Source organism: Natrix helvetica, assembly GCF_964273705.1.
Source record: "Natrix helvetica genome assembly, chromosome: 2".
Taxonomy (NCBI): Eukaryota; Metazoa; Chordata; class Lepidosauria; order Squamata; family Natricidae; genus Natrix; species Natrix helvetica.
In genome coordinates this window covers 100,686,323-100,701,070 of record NC_138552.1, presented here as the reverse complement: position 1 = coordinate 100,701,070, position 14,748 = coordinate 100,686,323, and the positions used below count along the sequence as shown (strand labels likewise).

Below are 14,748 nucleotides of genomic sequence, written 5' to 3'. Positions count from 1 at the left end.
TAAATTTTAGCATACTTTACTATGCTATTTTTATGTCCCAAATTCTCAAACATTAACTTAAAATTTTACTTATTTTATGATTTTATACCTTGTTTCATTTTAATCAATTGACACTTTTTTGCTTTGTTAGTCAGTGACTGAAATAAAATGACACCGATTCCATGAAGAATCCCTCAAAAGTGTATTAAGCTACAATGTGGCGTGTTTAGGACTTAAGATGTTATGTAAATGTACACATTTGTAATCTATAAATAATTGTTTATGGATTAGAGTCTCTGCAAATCCCATTTGTAATCTATAAATAATTGTTTATGGATTAATGTCTCTGCAAATCCAGCTAATTGTGATTTACTCAATAAACCATGATTAAATAAATGATTTGGCATAATGTATGAACCTGATGAATATGTATATTCATTTATTCTAGCTATATACTGACAAAGATTGAAAGTGTGTTATGTAACCCAATTAAAAAAAAACACAAACACCAAGAAGCATAATTAAATACAAAATGTAAATGTTGTATAATAGGAAAAAATAAATAGCAATCAAAATACAAGACAAAAGTGAATTGCAACCATTACATTGAAATTAAAGCCAGCAGCATCTAATGTCCCCAAGTATTATATCGAAGAGTTCCATCCTAAGCTACTCCCAGAATATTGAGAGATGATGCAAGTCTTAATTCCACAAGAAGTCTATTTCATAAGGCTGGAGCCATAATTGAGAATCAGTGCCTCCTGGCCTCCATTTCCTTAAGCTTGTGAAACTGGATTTCACTGGTAGGTTTTTCCAGAAAAAGCGTAGTAGATGGGTTAATTCGTGTAGGTGAAGGCAGCACTGCAATTACCTGTGTACCAAGCCATATTGGGTTTTGTAAGTTAAAACCAAGACTTTGGGTTGCAACAGGAAACCTATATAAGGCAGTCAGAGAAGGTTGCACACCATCAGACATCATCATGTTGAACGCAGGCAGTCAAACTGTTTTACTCACCTGATCTAGATCTTGTGATTCTGATGTTTATTTTAAATCTTACTCACCACAAGCATGAAATGGAGGATGAACAGGATGAAACTGAATATAAATTTGAAGGATCGTTGACAGCTGTTGTCTTGATATAGACTGCTGTTCTGTGATCTCTAGCTCAAACTAGCAGTGGCTGAATATACCTTTTACCAGTTCAAGGATCCAGTGGATCTAAACAATTGTAATTCATCTATTTATAACATAACCTCAAAGTTGTTTCACATGGGCTGCCACAGATAATCGAAAGCTTCAGCGGTTGCAGACACAACAGCACAATTCTTTCCAAGGAGGTACTAAGAAAAGCACAGTACCACCTCACTTTAACAATCTAATTGTGGAGTGTGTGCTCATTATTCATAAAGTCTATCAAACATGAAAGTATACCATTGGGACAAATTGATTTGTAGCATTTACATGATTACGTTATCAGGCAAATGATCTGAATTTATGCAATTGGCATAAATCACCAGTGCAACGTGATTGATTGCATGTGAACCCTGTTGTACTGAAATTCATTAAATTGAGGTTTCCTTGGATTCTAATAGTCTAGCACCTGAACTGGAGCCCTATTACTGTCTGGGCGCTATTCTAAGAGCTAGTTAGAATTTCTATGTATGTGTCTCTAACATTGCCTTTTTTCTTTAATCTTTGAAGTACTATTGAACAATGAAAGATGACCTAGCTTAGCCATCTTCTGCAATCTGGCTCACATAGAGGAAACACAACTGGCCTAAATTACCCAAGGGAGACAGAATTTGAACCAAGGTTTTAGCGACTCACAGATAATCACCACCACACGGTATCATATCATGCCTTATGAATGCTATAGAAATATTTCATTGGCCAATGAATCACTGAACATAGATTTCTGAGTGTGCTGAAATGTGAACTTCCTGAGAGAAAGGGGAGGACAATGCCAAGATTGATATCAGCTCTTTGAGATAGGTAGAGTCAGAAAAAAGAGTCACTAGAGTCTTGGAATGCACTTGAATGCTGTTAAACTATCCATCCATCTATACTGACGAAGTATCTTTCCAGTTTAATTTATCCCTAACACAATCAAGGTGGAGGTGCTTTGCATTTTTTGCTGGTGCTTTTTCACTTTCTCAGGATTTATCTTTTTTATTACCGCTCAGTATTTCTTTCTGAGTCAAATGCCATCACATCAAGCAACATATGAGTGAGCACAGTATGCTATTGTCAATCACTCTCTACATTTAAGCATCACCAGCTCCATTTTTGAGCAATGGATCAATAAAAAGATCAGCACTAGGCAACATCAACAAATGATTATATCGCAACTTTTATTGTTTTGAAGGGCTGAAGTATTTAATATACAGAACTAAAAAGTCTTGCTTTTTTAAACTGAACAGGTAGGTTAGTCTGATGAGGCTAACTTTGGCAGTGTCCCACAAATGACAAGGCTAGCCTTCTAGGCAGGGACTTCTACAATTTCAAAATAGTCATTAGGCAGAATCACATAACCACCTTTGCCTGACAGCATGTCTTTTTCCTTCTGAAACTGAACAAGCTCTCGTAGTTTTTCAATCTGTTTCTCCTGACGCCTACATCGCTGCTGGGCAGTCTTAAGTTTCTTCCTCAGTTTATCCACCTGCTCTTCCAGTTGCTGAATTCTTTTTCTCTGATGCACAGTATCCTCTACGGTATAGTTGTGATCACAAAACACCGCAATATTATTGGGAGTGTGAAGTGGTGGCATCAATAATCCAATGCTTGGATCTACCAATCTTGGGTACGTTTGAGGAGGTGGTGGAGGTGAAGGAGAAGGGGGCGTTGGTACTTCAGGTGGTTCTTGCGTGCCTTCAGACTAAAAAGCAAAACAAAAAGATATACTTTACATTTGTTTTGTTTCAAAGGTAACATAATACATTTCAGGTGACAAGCAAGATCATTTTTCTTCTTCAAAACTTCATGCTTCGAGAAAACAATAATGTCATTATTTTATTTGCATTAAAACAAGCTTCAACAGAGGTAGCAAAACCTTTAGGGGAACAATATGTTTAGTCAGTTAAAGGCTTTGCAAATGAACAGAATAGAGAGGTCCGCTCTCACAGGAATCTTATCATACCTGAGCTCACCTTGAAAATATTGAATGGACACTGAATAAACTGATATAAGTTCAAGATACCAGTTGTGTAAAAAGGGGAAATTTAGTAACGTATGTGCTACTGACTCATCTTTGGTATCTGAGAATCCAGAGACACAATCCACACATTAGAATAATTTGTTTCCACTGAAGACAGATCATTCGTTTATACCTGTGTAAATGCTATTCTACAAAGAGCGTGAAGGATTAGAATTATAAAATTAAAATTATAAAATTATCTTGGGATAAGAAAAGAAGCATCTTCATGTTCACAGTTGCAACGATATGAAATACTCCATCACTTCAACTCTACCATGTACAAGAAGTCTTCGATTTCCAACAGTTCATTTTGTTATCCCAAGATAATTTTATAATTTTAATTTATAATTCTAATCCTTCATGCTCTTTGTAGAATAGCATTTACACAGGTATAAACGAATGAGCTGTCTTCAGTGGTAACAAATTATTCTAATTTGTGGATTGTGTCTCTGGATTCTCAGATACCAAAGATGAGTCTGTAGTACATATGTTTTTCACACTTACAACCGTTGCAGCATCCCCATGGCCATCTGATCAAAATTCAACTATTTATGACAGCTGCAATGTTCCAGGTTCACTTGATCACCTTTTATGACCTTCTCACAAACAAAGTCAATGGGGAAGCCAGATTAATTTAACAACTGCGTTACTAATTTAAAAACTGTAGTGATTCATTTAACAACTGTGGCAAGAAAGTGCATAAAATGGGGCAAAATTCACTTAACTGCCTTACTTAGGAACATACATTTTGGGCTTAATTGTTGTCATAAGTCTAGGACTACCTATACTGGACCTAAAAAGCATATAATTATGGAAAGAGGGAAGCTCAAAGTAAACTAAATCAGAATCAATTTGTGTTTTTTTTCAAGAAAGCAATTTCACTATCTGGACTAGGAACTGATCCAAATGTGAGGTCAATAAAGTCTCAAACAGACTTGGAAAGACTAATTTCCAGTCAAAGAATGACATTTACAGGAGACTAAGAAACATGGCACTTAGAAATCTGGACTTAAATAGATTTGAAGGTAGATGTCCCTATATACCTAGAGCTGAGTGCCATATAGCAACAGACTTAAGATTTTAGTAATTGGTTTAATTGCTGTAGGTACCGTATTTATCGGCGTATAACACGCACAGGCGTATAACACGCACCTTCATTTTAAGAGGGAAATTTCAGGGAAAAAATTTAAATTTCAAATAAAGAACTTTGAAGCAAAATAAGGGTAGCTCAGAACTTTTTTTTATTAACTTTTAGTCGGGAGTCCGGGGAGAGGAGAGACGGCTCATCCATTCTCTCCTCCTCTCACCCACACCCCGCTGTCTAAAGTGCTTCCTTTCGCCCGCCCGAGCTCTTCCGCGGGCGAAAGAAAGCGTTTTAGTTGGGTGTCGGGGAGGAGAGACGGCTCATCCATTCTCTCCTCCTCTCGCCCACACCCTGCTGAGTAAAGCGCTTCCTTTCGCCCGCCCGAGCTCTTCCACGGCCGAAAGAAAGCATTTTAGTCGGGAGTCCGGGGAGAGGAGAGACGGCTCATCCATTCTCTCCTCCTCTCACCCACACCCCGCTGTCTAAAGCGCTTCCTTTCGCCCGCCCGAGCTCTTCCACGGGCGAAGGAAAGCGTTTTAGTCGGGTGTCGGGGAGAGGAGAGACGGCTCATCCATTCTCTCCTCCTCTCGCCCACAACCCGCTGAGTAAAGCGCTTCCTTTCGCCCGCATGAGCTCTTCCACGGGCGAAAGAAAGCGTTTTAGTCGGGTGTCAGGGGAGAGGAGAGAATATTCAGCCAGTCTCTCCTCCTCACGTCACTGCGGTACTTGTTAATACTGTAAAAACATGGCTTCTTAACATTATATCGGCGTATAACACGCATACATCATTTGCCCCCTATTTTTCGGGGGGAAAAGTGCATGTTATACGCCGATAAATACGGTATATAATTATTACCCTGATAGCTTGAAAGTCTGATAATCACACTGGAAGCTTATGCTCTTATCCACTTATTTTGTCATTCAAAGAAATATACTTAGAAGTAAATATTTAACGTTCTTTACATAGAAATTAACATTCAATAGATCTATTATTAATTTTCCAATTATGAGAAAAAATGAAATGCTTTTTGATGAAATCTAGGAGCTTTGTCTTAGAATAATTATGTTCCCTAAAGCAAGAGGTCACTAGTGCTCCTAAACATCTGAAAATGATAACTTTAAATGGATAGGATAGCAATACTATCTGTATAAGGAAGGAATAATAGGTCAGTGGATGAGAGATTGGAGATAAAATTTAGATTTAGTATCTTTGTTTCACCTAAACTAATTCTATTACAACAGAAATGAATTTCCGTAGTTCTAATTCTTTAATTGATCCTATTAGATTTAGGTGGTACCAATAAAGCCGCATTTTTCCCTTTTATTTATTTATTCTATTCTTCTTTTCTACTAAGCCATTTAACGTTATAGTGATATTCCTACAACTGCTTTTAATGTTTTCCAACATATGTGAAGGCTCACAGATTCTTCAGGATTATTCTCTAAATAATTACAAAATGCTTTAGGGATTGTTTCTCAGTAATTCTTACTGGGCAACAAAATAAGATTAAATTTCCAGCTCCAGCTAGAGTTTTCCTTTTGTATAAACAACATATATCATAATAGGAGCAAAAACTATATATTTAATCCAGCCTAGAGGTCTCTGTTATAGATTCCAGTAGAACATTAGAAACCAGAATGTAATCTATTTCATTGAAGCAGTTAGGGGCATTTGAATAATTTCTTACACAGTTATATTTTTGTAAACATACTCATTCATCTTACTGTAAGACTGGGACTTACCTTTAAGATTTTTTTTGAAGGAATATGAACATTTAATCATTCTAAATTCCAACTGAAATGTCTACCAGGTCAAGAATATCTGCAGCTACAGTCACTGGCTTCAAAATTCACTTGCCCATTTTGCAGTCAATGACCATAGTTGTGGATACCCCACCACAAGCCATCTTTCAGAAGAGACTTAATACCTGATGAGATTTACGAAGGCAGAATATAAATCTAACAAATAAATACACCTTCTGCTTACCTTTTGGAATCCGTGGCCTTGAACAGGAAATATTCTCTTGAACAATCTAGCAACCCAGTATATTATATGACTCATAAAGTGCATAGTTCATCTAATTTACTTTTAGGGCATTGCTTTTTTTAACTTCATGAGTTTATTTTTCAAAGAAGATTAGATTCTGTCTTTTAACAGTATTGTACACTCTTTTAACACTGAAACCTCTCTGGCACTCAGGAAGCGCCTTAAAACCAGGCTGTGCTGATTGACATGGAGCTCTGAAGGAGAAACTGAGAGTGCAGGTGGCTGGTGCAGTGCCAGAAGAAGGCACCACTCCATTCCAAATCCATGATCTGTTCTTAATCTTCTGTGATTTTAATCTGTTATTGTATAGCTAAATGTTTTTATAGCTCCATATTTTATTACAGTGTGAGAAGCCAAGTGTCACCTCAAACTGCAAGTTGGGTGATATGTAAATTTAATAAATGAATAAAAATTTGCTCTCGATCATGAATTACAACTGTTTGAAGTACATAATTTGTACTGTGATTATTTTATATATCTTAAGGATTTTGAAACTGTTCCATCACTACTAAAGACAAAAAACATTTTCCCTCTCTCATTTATTTTAAAGTACATTGCCATCGAAAAGGAACAAAAGTTTATTGTCTAAAACGGTATACCTACCTAGGACTAAAGCTTGCAACAATAGTTCTTCTATAAGTGCAACAGACAACATTGCCCATATCTGTCAGATGCAAACAACCAGATCCAATTGAACATGAAGAGTTCAATTAGCTACTTTATTGTTCATGCCTATTTCACAGGAATCTTCCCAGATTGGCAGTTTGTACCTGAGCCAGATTAGATATGGTTCAAAGGCCTTCAAGGGGGTTGGTCCCTGCTCTCTTGTGCCTACATAATGGTTCCAGACTAATTCCCCACTTGACTTCTCCCTCTGGTTTGGCCAATCCCTCTCCAACGATGTCTTATTATATTACAATTTTTATATAGATTTCAGAACAGATTTAATCCCCCCCACCTTGGAAGGTTTTCAAGAAAAATAATGAAGCATATGTTATCCGTATACTATTCAATTCAAACTTGTGACACCTTATCTCAAATTATAATTGATATTATTCTTGTATGTGCTATTTGTATTTATATATACTAATTAATTACCATAAATACACTTGAATTGAGCGGAAACAGATTTATAGATTATTAGTGTTACTACATCTGTTAAATGCTTCAGTAAGTGAAGCACTAATGACTAATCCATGAGTCAGTCAGTGATTATTTCTTTTTTTTCACCCTTATCAGTTGCACTGAAAGGTTATTTTGAAATAACTTCATTAAAATGTGTTAAGATTAAGATAGCAAGGTGGGTTTTTTCCCGCGAAAAAAAAAAGTCATTTGACTATAATTAATAGTTATAGGAGAGAATTTGGAACTGCAGCCTAGAAACATTCAATTCATGAATGTCTACATGACAGTGATAGAGGCTGATGAGCTCTCACCTCATCTCCAGGCTTGCTGTCTTACAGAAGTTGATTTTAACATGCATGTTAAATCCTATATTCCACCAGCAGTACTGAGGAGTTATTAGCTATGCTACGTCCCGGTAGATGTAGCGAGTCTAAATCCACAACAAATAAATACAGAAATGCAGTTGCTTTAGATTAAAAATGAGCTGATTACCATGCATTGAACAGCCTATCTGGTGGCAATCTTTCCATTAACTCATAAGAAGATCCCAGTGGCAACTTTATATGCAGATCAGAAATACTGAGAGCCTTTGTTGTAATGAAGCCTTCATATTACTGATGCTATAGCATAAATTGCAAGCCTAACCATTTAAAACTGGATTATGATTATATTCATTGCGCTTTATATCACCATTAAAAGAGCCAGTTTGATGCAGTGGTTAAGACACCAGGCTAGAAACAGAGAGACCATGACTTCCAGTCATGCTTTAGGCCCAGGATGGCAAATCTATGGAACGCGTGCCACAGGTGGCACGAGGAGCCATTTGTCAGGGCATGCGAGGCATTGCCCTGTCAGCTGGCCAGCGTGCATGCGCACGCTGGCCAGCTGAGTCCACCCTTTTTTAAAATCATTTTTCTCCCTCCCCAGGCTCCAGAGGCTTTATAGAAGTCTGGGGAGAGCGAAGAGTCTCCCCCCACCCCCCCGAGGCCCTCTGGAGGCTTCAGGAGCTTCCCTGAAGCCTCCAGAGTGCAAAAAAATGGCCCTATGGGCAAAACGGAAGTTGGGGAACAGACATCCGGTTTGCTCATAGGGTCAGTTTAAGCCCTCCGGAGACTTCAGGGAAGCCTCCTGAAGGTCTCTGAAGCCTTCGGAGGGCCTCCATAGGGGTGGGGGAGGCTGTTTTCGCCCTCCCCAGGCTCCTATAAAGCCTCTGGAGCCTAGGGAGGGTGAAGAAAGCATGCAAAAAATGGAGGGGAGCGCCTCTCATGCACGCATGCGCACTAGGGGGGTCGCACGCTGTATTAAGGGTGCGGCACGCCCGAGCACAAGCCCCCTGACCCCCCCCCTTATGGCATGCGAGCCAAAAAAGGTTCGCCATCGCTGCCTTAGGCATAAAGCCAGCTGAGTGACCTTGAGCTAAACACTTTCCCTTAGCCATAAAAAGGAGGGAGTGGCAAACCACATTTGAAAAACTTGCCAAGAAAACCGCAAGGATTTTACTAGGCACTCTCCGAGATTTGAATACAAGTAAAGAGAAGAAAAATGAATAATTAATATAATCAATGAATTAATTAATGTTTATCACAGCCCTTTTCCCCAAACTGCACATATCAGTATGTATAGGGTAGCTGTGTTAGTTTCCAAGAATGCCAAGAATCATTAAACAATAACTTTCAGAATTCCAAGCATTATTTAAATAACCGGAAGAAAAAAATCATTAGCAGTTATGTTTTATGAATGGTGCATCAAAAATAAAATTTAAAAAGATAGTATTAATTAATATTCAAAACAGTATAAATGTTTTTTAATGGCATAAAGTGTGCATGTGTGTGTGTGAGAGAGAGTTGCAACAAAATACCTTGGTCTCATGTAGGATATTGACTTAATATTTATAAAAAAACCAGAAAGTTGTCATAAATCAGGGTCCCTAACACCCAAGCCGCAGACCACTACTGGGAGGCAGTTTGTTCAAAACCAGGCTGTGCAAGCGATGGGCAAGTGCATGTGCGAGGCTGCTTTTGTGCGAGCAGTGGGCACTTGTGTGAATGGAGCTTCACATTCGAGCACGAGCGTCCAAAATGGATCAACAACATCAGCAAGTATTGTGGGCCCAACTGGCAAAAGAAAACTCAGGACCATAATAGTTGAAAACATGCGGAAGAGGCCTTCATCCTGCAGTGGATAGACAATGGCTAAAATGATAATGATGATGATAATTCCCCTAATTAACGCATGCATTTTTAGGAGGATAAGGAAAAGACAAAGAGATTTTAAAAAAATCTTATGCTCTGATAAAACAAGGGCTATGCGTGATACCTTTATATTATACCCTCTAACTCCAAAAATTAAAATATGAGGATTTTAAAATAAAAAATAAAAACTTAAAATATGAACCAATTATATAAGATGGATTTATATTCTTTCATCAGGAATCATGTGAGTTTTGTTGTTTAAAATTGTATTTTAGCATCCAAAACATAGTGCAAAATTGTAAAAGGGCCTGAAAAGGTTCCTGATCTCTAACATAGAACATTGCAGGTAAGTTTGTTATTTTAAAAGGGAATCGCTTTTATTAATATAGCTAGTTCTTGGATGGAAATAATAACTTATACAAGGACTCCTATTTAGGTTTTTAGTACTGAAAGGGCTGCTGAGTAAACAAAACGGTACCTTACTTTAAATTTCCACCAAGTCCTGTAGTGGCAATTTGAAAGGAAAACTTGTGTCCCACATATCCATTGTTCCAAGAAAATCATTCTCCCCATTTCTCCTTGTTTAAAAAAGAAAATGAAGTGGGACATTATGGTTGGAGTAGCAATATTCTGTCCATAAATATGACATGAGATGGAGTAAGGTGCAGTTGTACAAAAGAGTAAATATTTAGTTCTCTTGCAATGGTTCAAAAAAATATGAGATATTGTCTGATGCCGAAGCACTGATCATGTTCTTGCATTAAGCTATGTGAGATCAATCAAATTTAAAAGTATTCTTGCAGGAATGATGAAGTGCTTAAAAGTGATACAAAATGTTGTCAGAATTGCAACAATGAATCCATTTTTTATTTTAGAAAAATCTAAAATAAAAAATCAAAGGTGTTAAATGAGTAGGAACAGAATTTTAACTCTTTCTATTATATCAATAGATGAATATAGCAAGCTTTTGTCTGGCACTATATATCACTCTTCTGTCTTCAAAATACTTTTGCTTAGCAATAGCAGCATTGCCTCCCAGTGTTTTCTGAATTACAGAAGCTTTAAAAATAATTCATAATCTTCACTTACCTTCACATTTGGTTCTGTGTGGCAAAATATTGTTGGTACAGCATTGTCCTTTAATAGTTTGTTGTTACATTCTCTTTTGAAGCAATCTGGAGTAAAGTGTTCAGAACAAATGCTGCTATATTTTGTTGGCTTGAAATTTTTTCTTCTAACAGCAGATTCCCATTTCTTACAGAGATCAGGTCTTGTGAGAGGAAACCTACAAATACAATGTACATCAAACATTTTTATTATTATTACTACCAAACTGGAAGTGGGAGGGAGAAGAAGAGGAAGCACTCACATTTTTACTTAGCTGTAGTCTTAATATGCTTTTAAGAAATTGCCTAAAACATGGTAGGAATCAAGCTTTTGGATTTAATGAAAGGTCTCTATTTTTTTTTGTTCTCCCAGTAGCAGGAGAGATGCTAATGGAAACCAAAAACAGAAAAATCAGTTTGTGCAAGATGACAGTACAGACGTTTCAACATTCAATTTCTAGTGAACAAATTACAGATTCCTCTCTACTCATGGTCTGTGGAAGAACTTTGAAATACCCCATTTCTATAACTTTAATCCATGTTTGTAGAAATTTTTAAGGAGCATACAAAACTCACAAAGACTCAAGATTTATTACTGTTTAAGAAAAAGAAAACATTTACATTAAATATAAGAAGCTCAAATCAGTATTAAAATTTTATTTATAATTTTATTAACCCCACTATAGATTTACAGATACATGCAAACTTTCAAGTTCTCAAAAGCACACAAACGTGCATGTTTTATTTGTAAACTTCCAGTTACGCTTGTAACCTCTTCTTTGGTGCAGGTCAACTCAGCTGCTCTTAAATTTTTATGAGAAAAATCCTGAATACTGGAATTATAAAAACCAGTATAGTAGTTCAACAAACAGAACTGAGTTATATAGGTAGTGCTCAACTTACAACTGTTCATTTAGTGACCATTCAAAGTTACAGTGTACTGAAAAAAAGTGACTTATGACCATTCTTCATACTTATGACTGTTGCAGCATCCCTTCATCACATGATCAATATTCAGACGCTAGGTCACTGACTTGTATTTATGAGAGTTTTGGTGTCCCTGAGTCACGTGATCAGCTTTCGTGAATTCCTGACAAGCAAAGTCAACGGGGAAGCCAGATTCATTTAATAATCATGTTATTAGCTTACAATTGCAATCATTCACTTGCAAGAAAGGTTGCAAAATGGGGCAAAACTCACTTAACAAATGACTCACTTAGTAACATAAACTTTGTGCTCAATTGTGGTTTTAAGTCAAGGACAACCTGTACATCTAAAGCTCAAAAGCAGCCATAGGGCTGCTAGCTTACAACCATTTGTTTACTGATCGTTTGAACTTATAACAGAATTGATAAAGTCATTTATGGTCATTTTTCACACTTTTGACTATTACATCCTCATGGTCACATGATCAAAATTCAGAGACTTGGCAACTAGCATATATTTATGACCTTTGAAGGGTCCCAGGGTCATGTGATCACCTTTGGCAATCTTCTGACAAGCAAAAGTCAATTGGGAAACCAGATATACTTAACCTTATGTTACTAAGTTAACAATTGCACAGATTCACTTAACAACCATGACAAGAAAGGTCCTAAAATAGGGCAAAATTTACTTAACAACTCAACTGTCTTGTTTAGTAACGGAAATTTTAGGCACAATTATAGTCTTAGGCCAAGAACTACTTGTACAGGTAGTCCTCAACGTATGCCAATTGAGCCCAAAATTTATGTTGCTAAGTGAGAAATTTGTTAAGTGAGTTTTGCTCCATTTTACGACTTTTCTCATCACATTTGCTAAGTGAACCGCTGCAGTTGTTAAATTAGTAACATGGTTGTTAAGTGAATCTGGTTTCCCCATCGACTTTGTCAGAAGATTGCAAAAAGATGCTCACGTGACCCCAATACACTGCAACCGTCATAAATGTGAGTCAAGCATCCAAATGTAAAACACATGACCATGGGGATGCTGCCATGGTCATAAGTGTGAAAAATGATCATGTCTCTTTTTTCAGTGCCTGTGTAACTTGGAAGTCACTAAGCGAGCTGTTGGAAGTTGAGGACTACCTGTACACCTAAAGCCCAAAAGCAGTCCTAGATCTACTTGCTTTCAACAAAACCTGAACTTTCTTTGCTTTATTTGGGGCGGGGGGGGGCACTTTATTAGACCAGCCAGCATTCGGGTGCAATACCAGAGTTAAAAGGAGGGGGGGCTAATCCCTATCGATCCTGCTTTTGCCGATTCTTAATCATGATTATTTTAAGCAGTCATTGATAACCACTCCCTCTCAGCCTGTCAGAAAGGTTGAAGCGCCGCTTTGCTGTTATTGACGGTTGAACAAGCGCGCACTTGCGCGCGTTCGATTCCACCAGTCAGGCACATCTCGAGCCTTACTTTTTAAAGGAAAAAAAAACCCACCAAAGGCCCCAGTAAGTACACTTAGCCCCGCCTTCTCGCCGACCTCCAAAGAGGCCGCGCACGATTTAAAGTCCCTCCCCCTTTGGGCCGCGCAGGCGCTCTGGCTCCGCCTTCCTGTTCGCGAAGCGAATGCTAGCTTTTCTCCCGCCTGGTCAAGAGAGCCGCTTTTTTTTCTTCCTCTCCCCCCTCTCCGCTCTCGTTTTCCTACTCCCGCCCCTACTCACTTGTGGAAAGAGATGGGCTTCTCTTTGTCGTATCGATTCCGGCAACGGTAGGCAGAGCAGGACTGCACCATCCTCTTGTTGCCGTCCCCTCCGCCTGCCTCTTTAACACCACCGGGATTTCTGGAAGGGAGCAAATCAAGTTAAGACACGCGTCGATCCAAAGGCTTCCTTGAGGTCTTCGCGTTCCTTTTCAAAAACAAAAAAAATCCGAAGAACGACATAAACTGGCTGTGGCCTCTCCCTATTTCAACATGGCGGTGCCAGCTTCAGACCAACTCTCTCGAGATCTTCGCATCGGGCTTGGCTATTGGTCACGCCCCGCAATGTTTGGGTGTGACGCGTCTCCGTCGGAACAGCCAATGAGAGGAGTGACTCATCTTTTGACGCACGGACTCCGGCTTTCTGAGCTCGGAAATAGGACGAGCGTACGACGGGAGTCGTTGAGCGGCGCGCTGTTTTAGATCGACCCTAACGTTGATGCGCGCCTGGTCAAAGAAGGCATTGGCGCTCTTCTATAAATTGTGTCCTTAGTCCTGCAGTTTAGCCTTATTGTTAAGAAGGATGTTTATTCCTAAAATAATTAAGTTGAAGGATGTTATCATCTGACATAATAAATACGGATGACCATTAAATAATAGCAAGAAATTGCATATCCTGTATATTTGACGGACCTTTCTTTCTTTCTCTCCCTCCCTCCCTCCATCTCTCTTCCCTCCCTGCCTCTTTCTCTTGCTGTCTCTTTCTTTTTGTCACTCCCTTTCTCTTTCCCTCCCTCCCTGCCTGCACTTTCTTTCCCTCCCTCTCTCTTCCCTCCCTGCTTCTTTCTCTCTCTCTGTCTGTCTGTCTTTGTCCCTCCTTCTTTCTCTTTCCCTCCCTGCCTGCATCTTTTTTCTCTCCCTCCCTCTCCATCTCTTCCCTGCCTCTTTCTCTCTCTTGCTGTCTCTTTTTGTCCCTCCCTCTTTATCTTTTCCTCTCTGCCTGCCTGCCTTTCTTTCTCTCCCTTGCTCCCTCTCTATCTCTCTTCCCTTCCTGCCTCTTTCTCTCTCTCACTATCTTTTTTTTTGTCCCTCTTTTTCTTTCCCTCCCTGCCTCTTTCTCTCTCTCTCTCCCCTCTCTCTCCATCTCTCCCCTCCCTGCCTTTCTTGCTCTCTTGCTGTCTCTTTCTTTTTGTCCCTTCCTCTTTCTCTTTCCCTCCCTCCCTCCCTTGCTCTCTTTCTCTCCCCCCCCCCCCGCTCTTAACAGGGGTCCCCAGTCGGTGGATTGGGACCAGTCCGCAGCATGCTAGAAATTGGGCTGCACAAACAAGTGAAGCTCAATCCACGGGATGCAGGCAGCACATGAAACATGCCCCCTCTGGTCTGTGGAAAAACCTGTCTCCA

At 38.9% G+C, this 14,748-nt stretch overlaps 1 protein-coding gene across 1 annotated transcript; it reads right to left on the bottom strand.

Annotated features, from left to right (window-relative positions):
- Positions 1–677: 677 nt before the first annotated feature.
- THAP1 (THAP domain containing 1) lies at positions 678–13,986 on the bottom strand. The gene is made up of 3 exons (XM_081944450.1): positions 13,370–13,986; positions 10,711–10,906; positions 678–2,855 (listed from the first exon to the last, which is right to left on the bottom strand). Exons 1-3 carry the CDS (start codon positions 13,438–13,440, stop codon positions 2,460–2,462), a joined length of 663 nt encoding a protein of 220 aa, XP_081800576.1. The 5' UTR covers positions 13,441–13,986; the 3' UTR covers positions 678–2,459.
- Positions 13,987–14,748: the final 762 nt, after the last annotated feature.

Excerpts from the sequence above, each read along its gene's own strand:
- THAP1 (XM_081944450.1), bottom strand. The coding sequence starts at position 13,440 with ATGGTGCAGTCCTGCTCTGCCTACCGTTGCCGGAATCGATACGACAAA. Across the intron at positions 10,907-13,369 it reads AAGCCCATCTCTTTCCACAA|GTTTCCTCTCACAAGACCTG; the intron begins GTGAGTAGGGGC and ends TTGTATTTGTAG. Across the intron at positions 2,856-10,710 it reads ACACAGAACCAAATGTGAAG|TCTGAAGGCACGCAAGAACC; the intron begins GTAAGTGAAGAT and ends TTTGCTTTTTAG.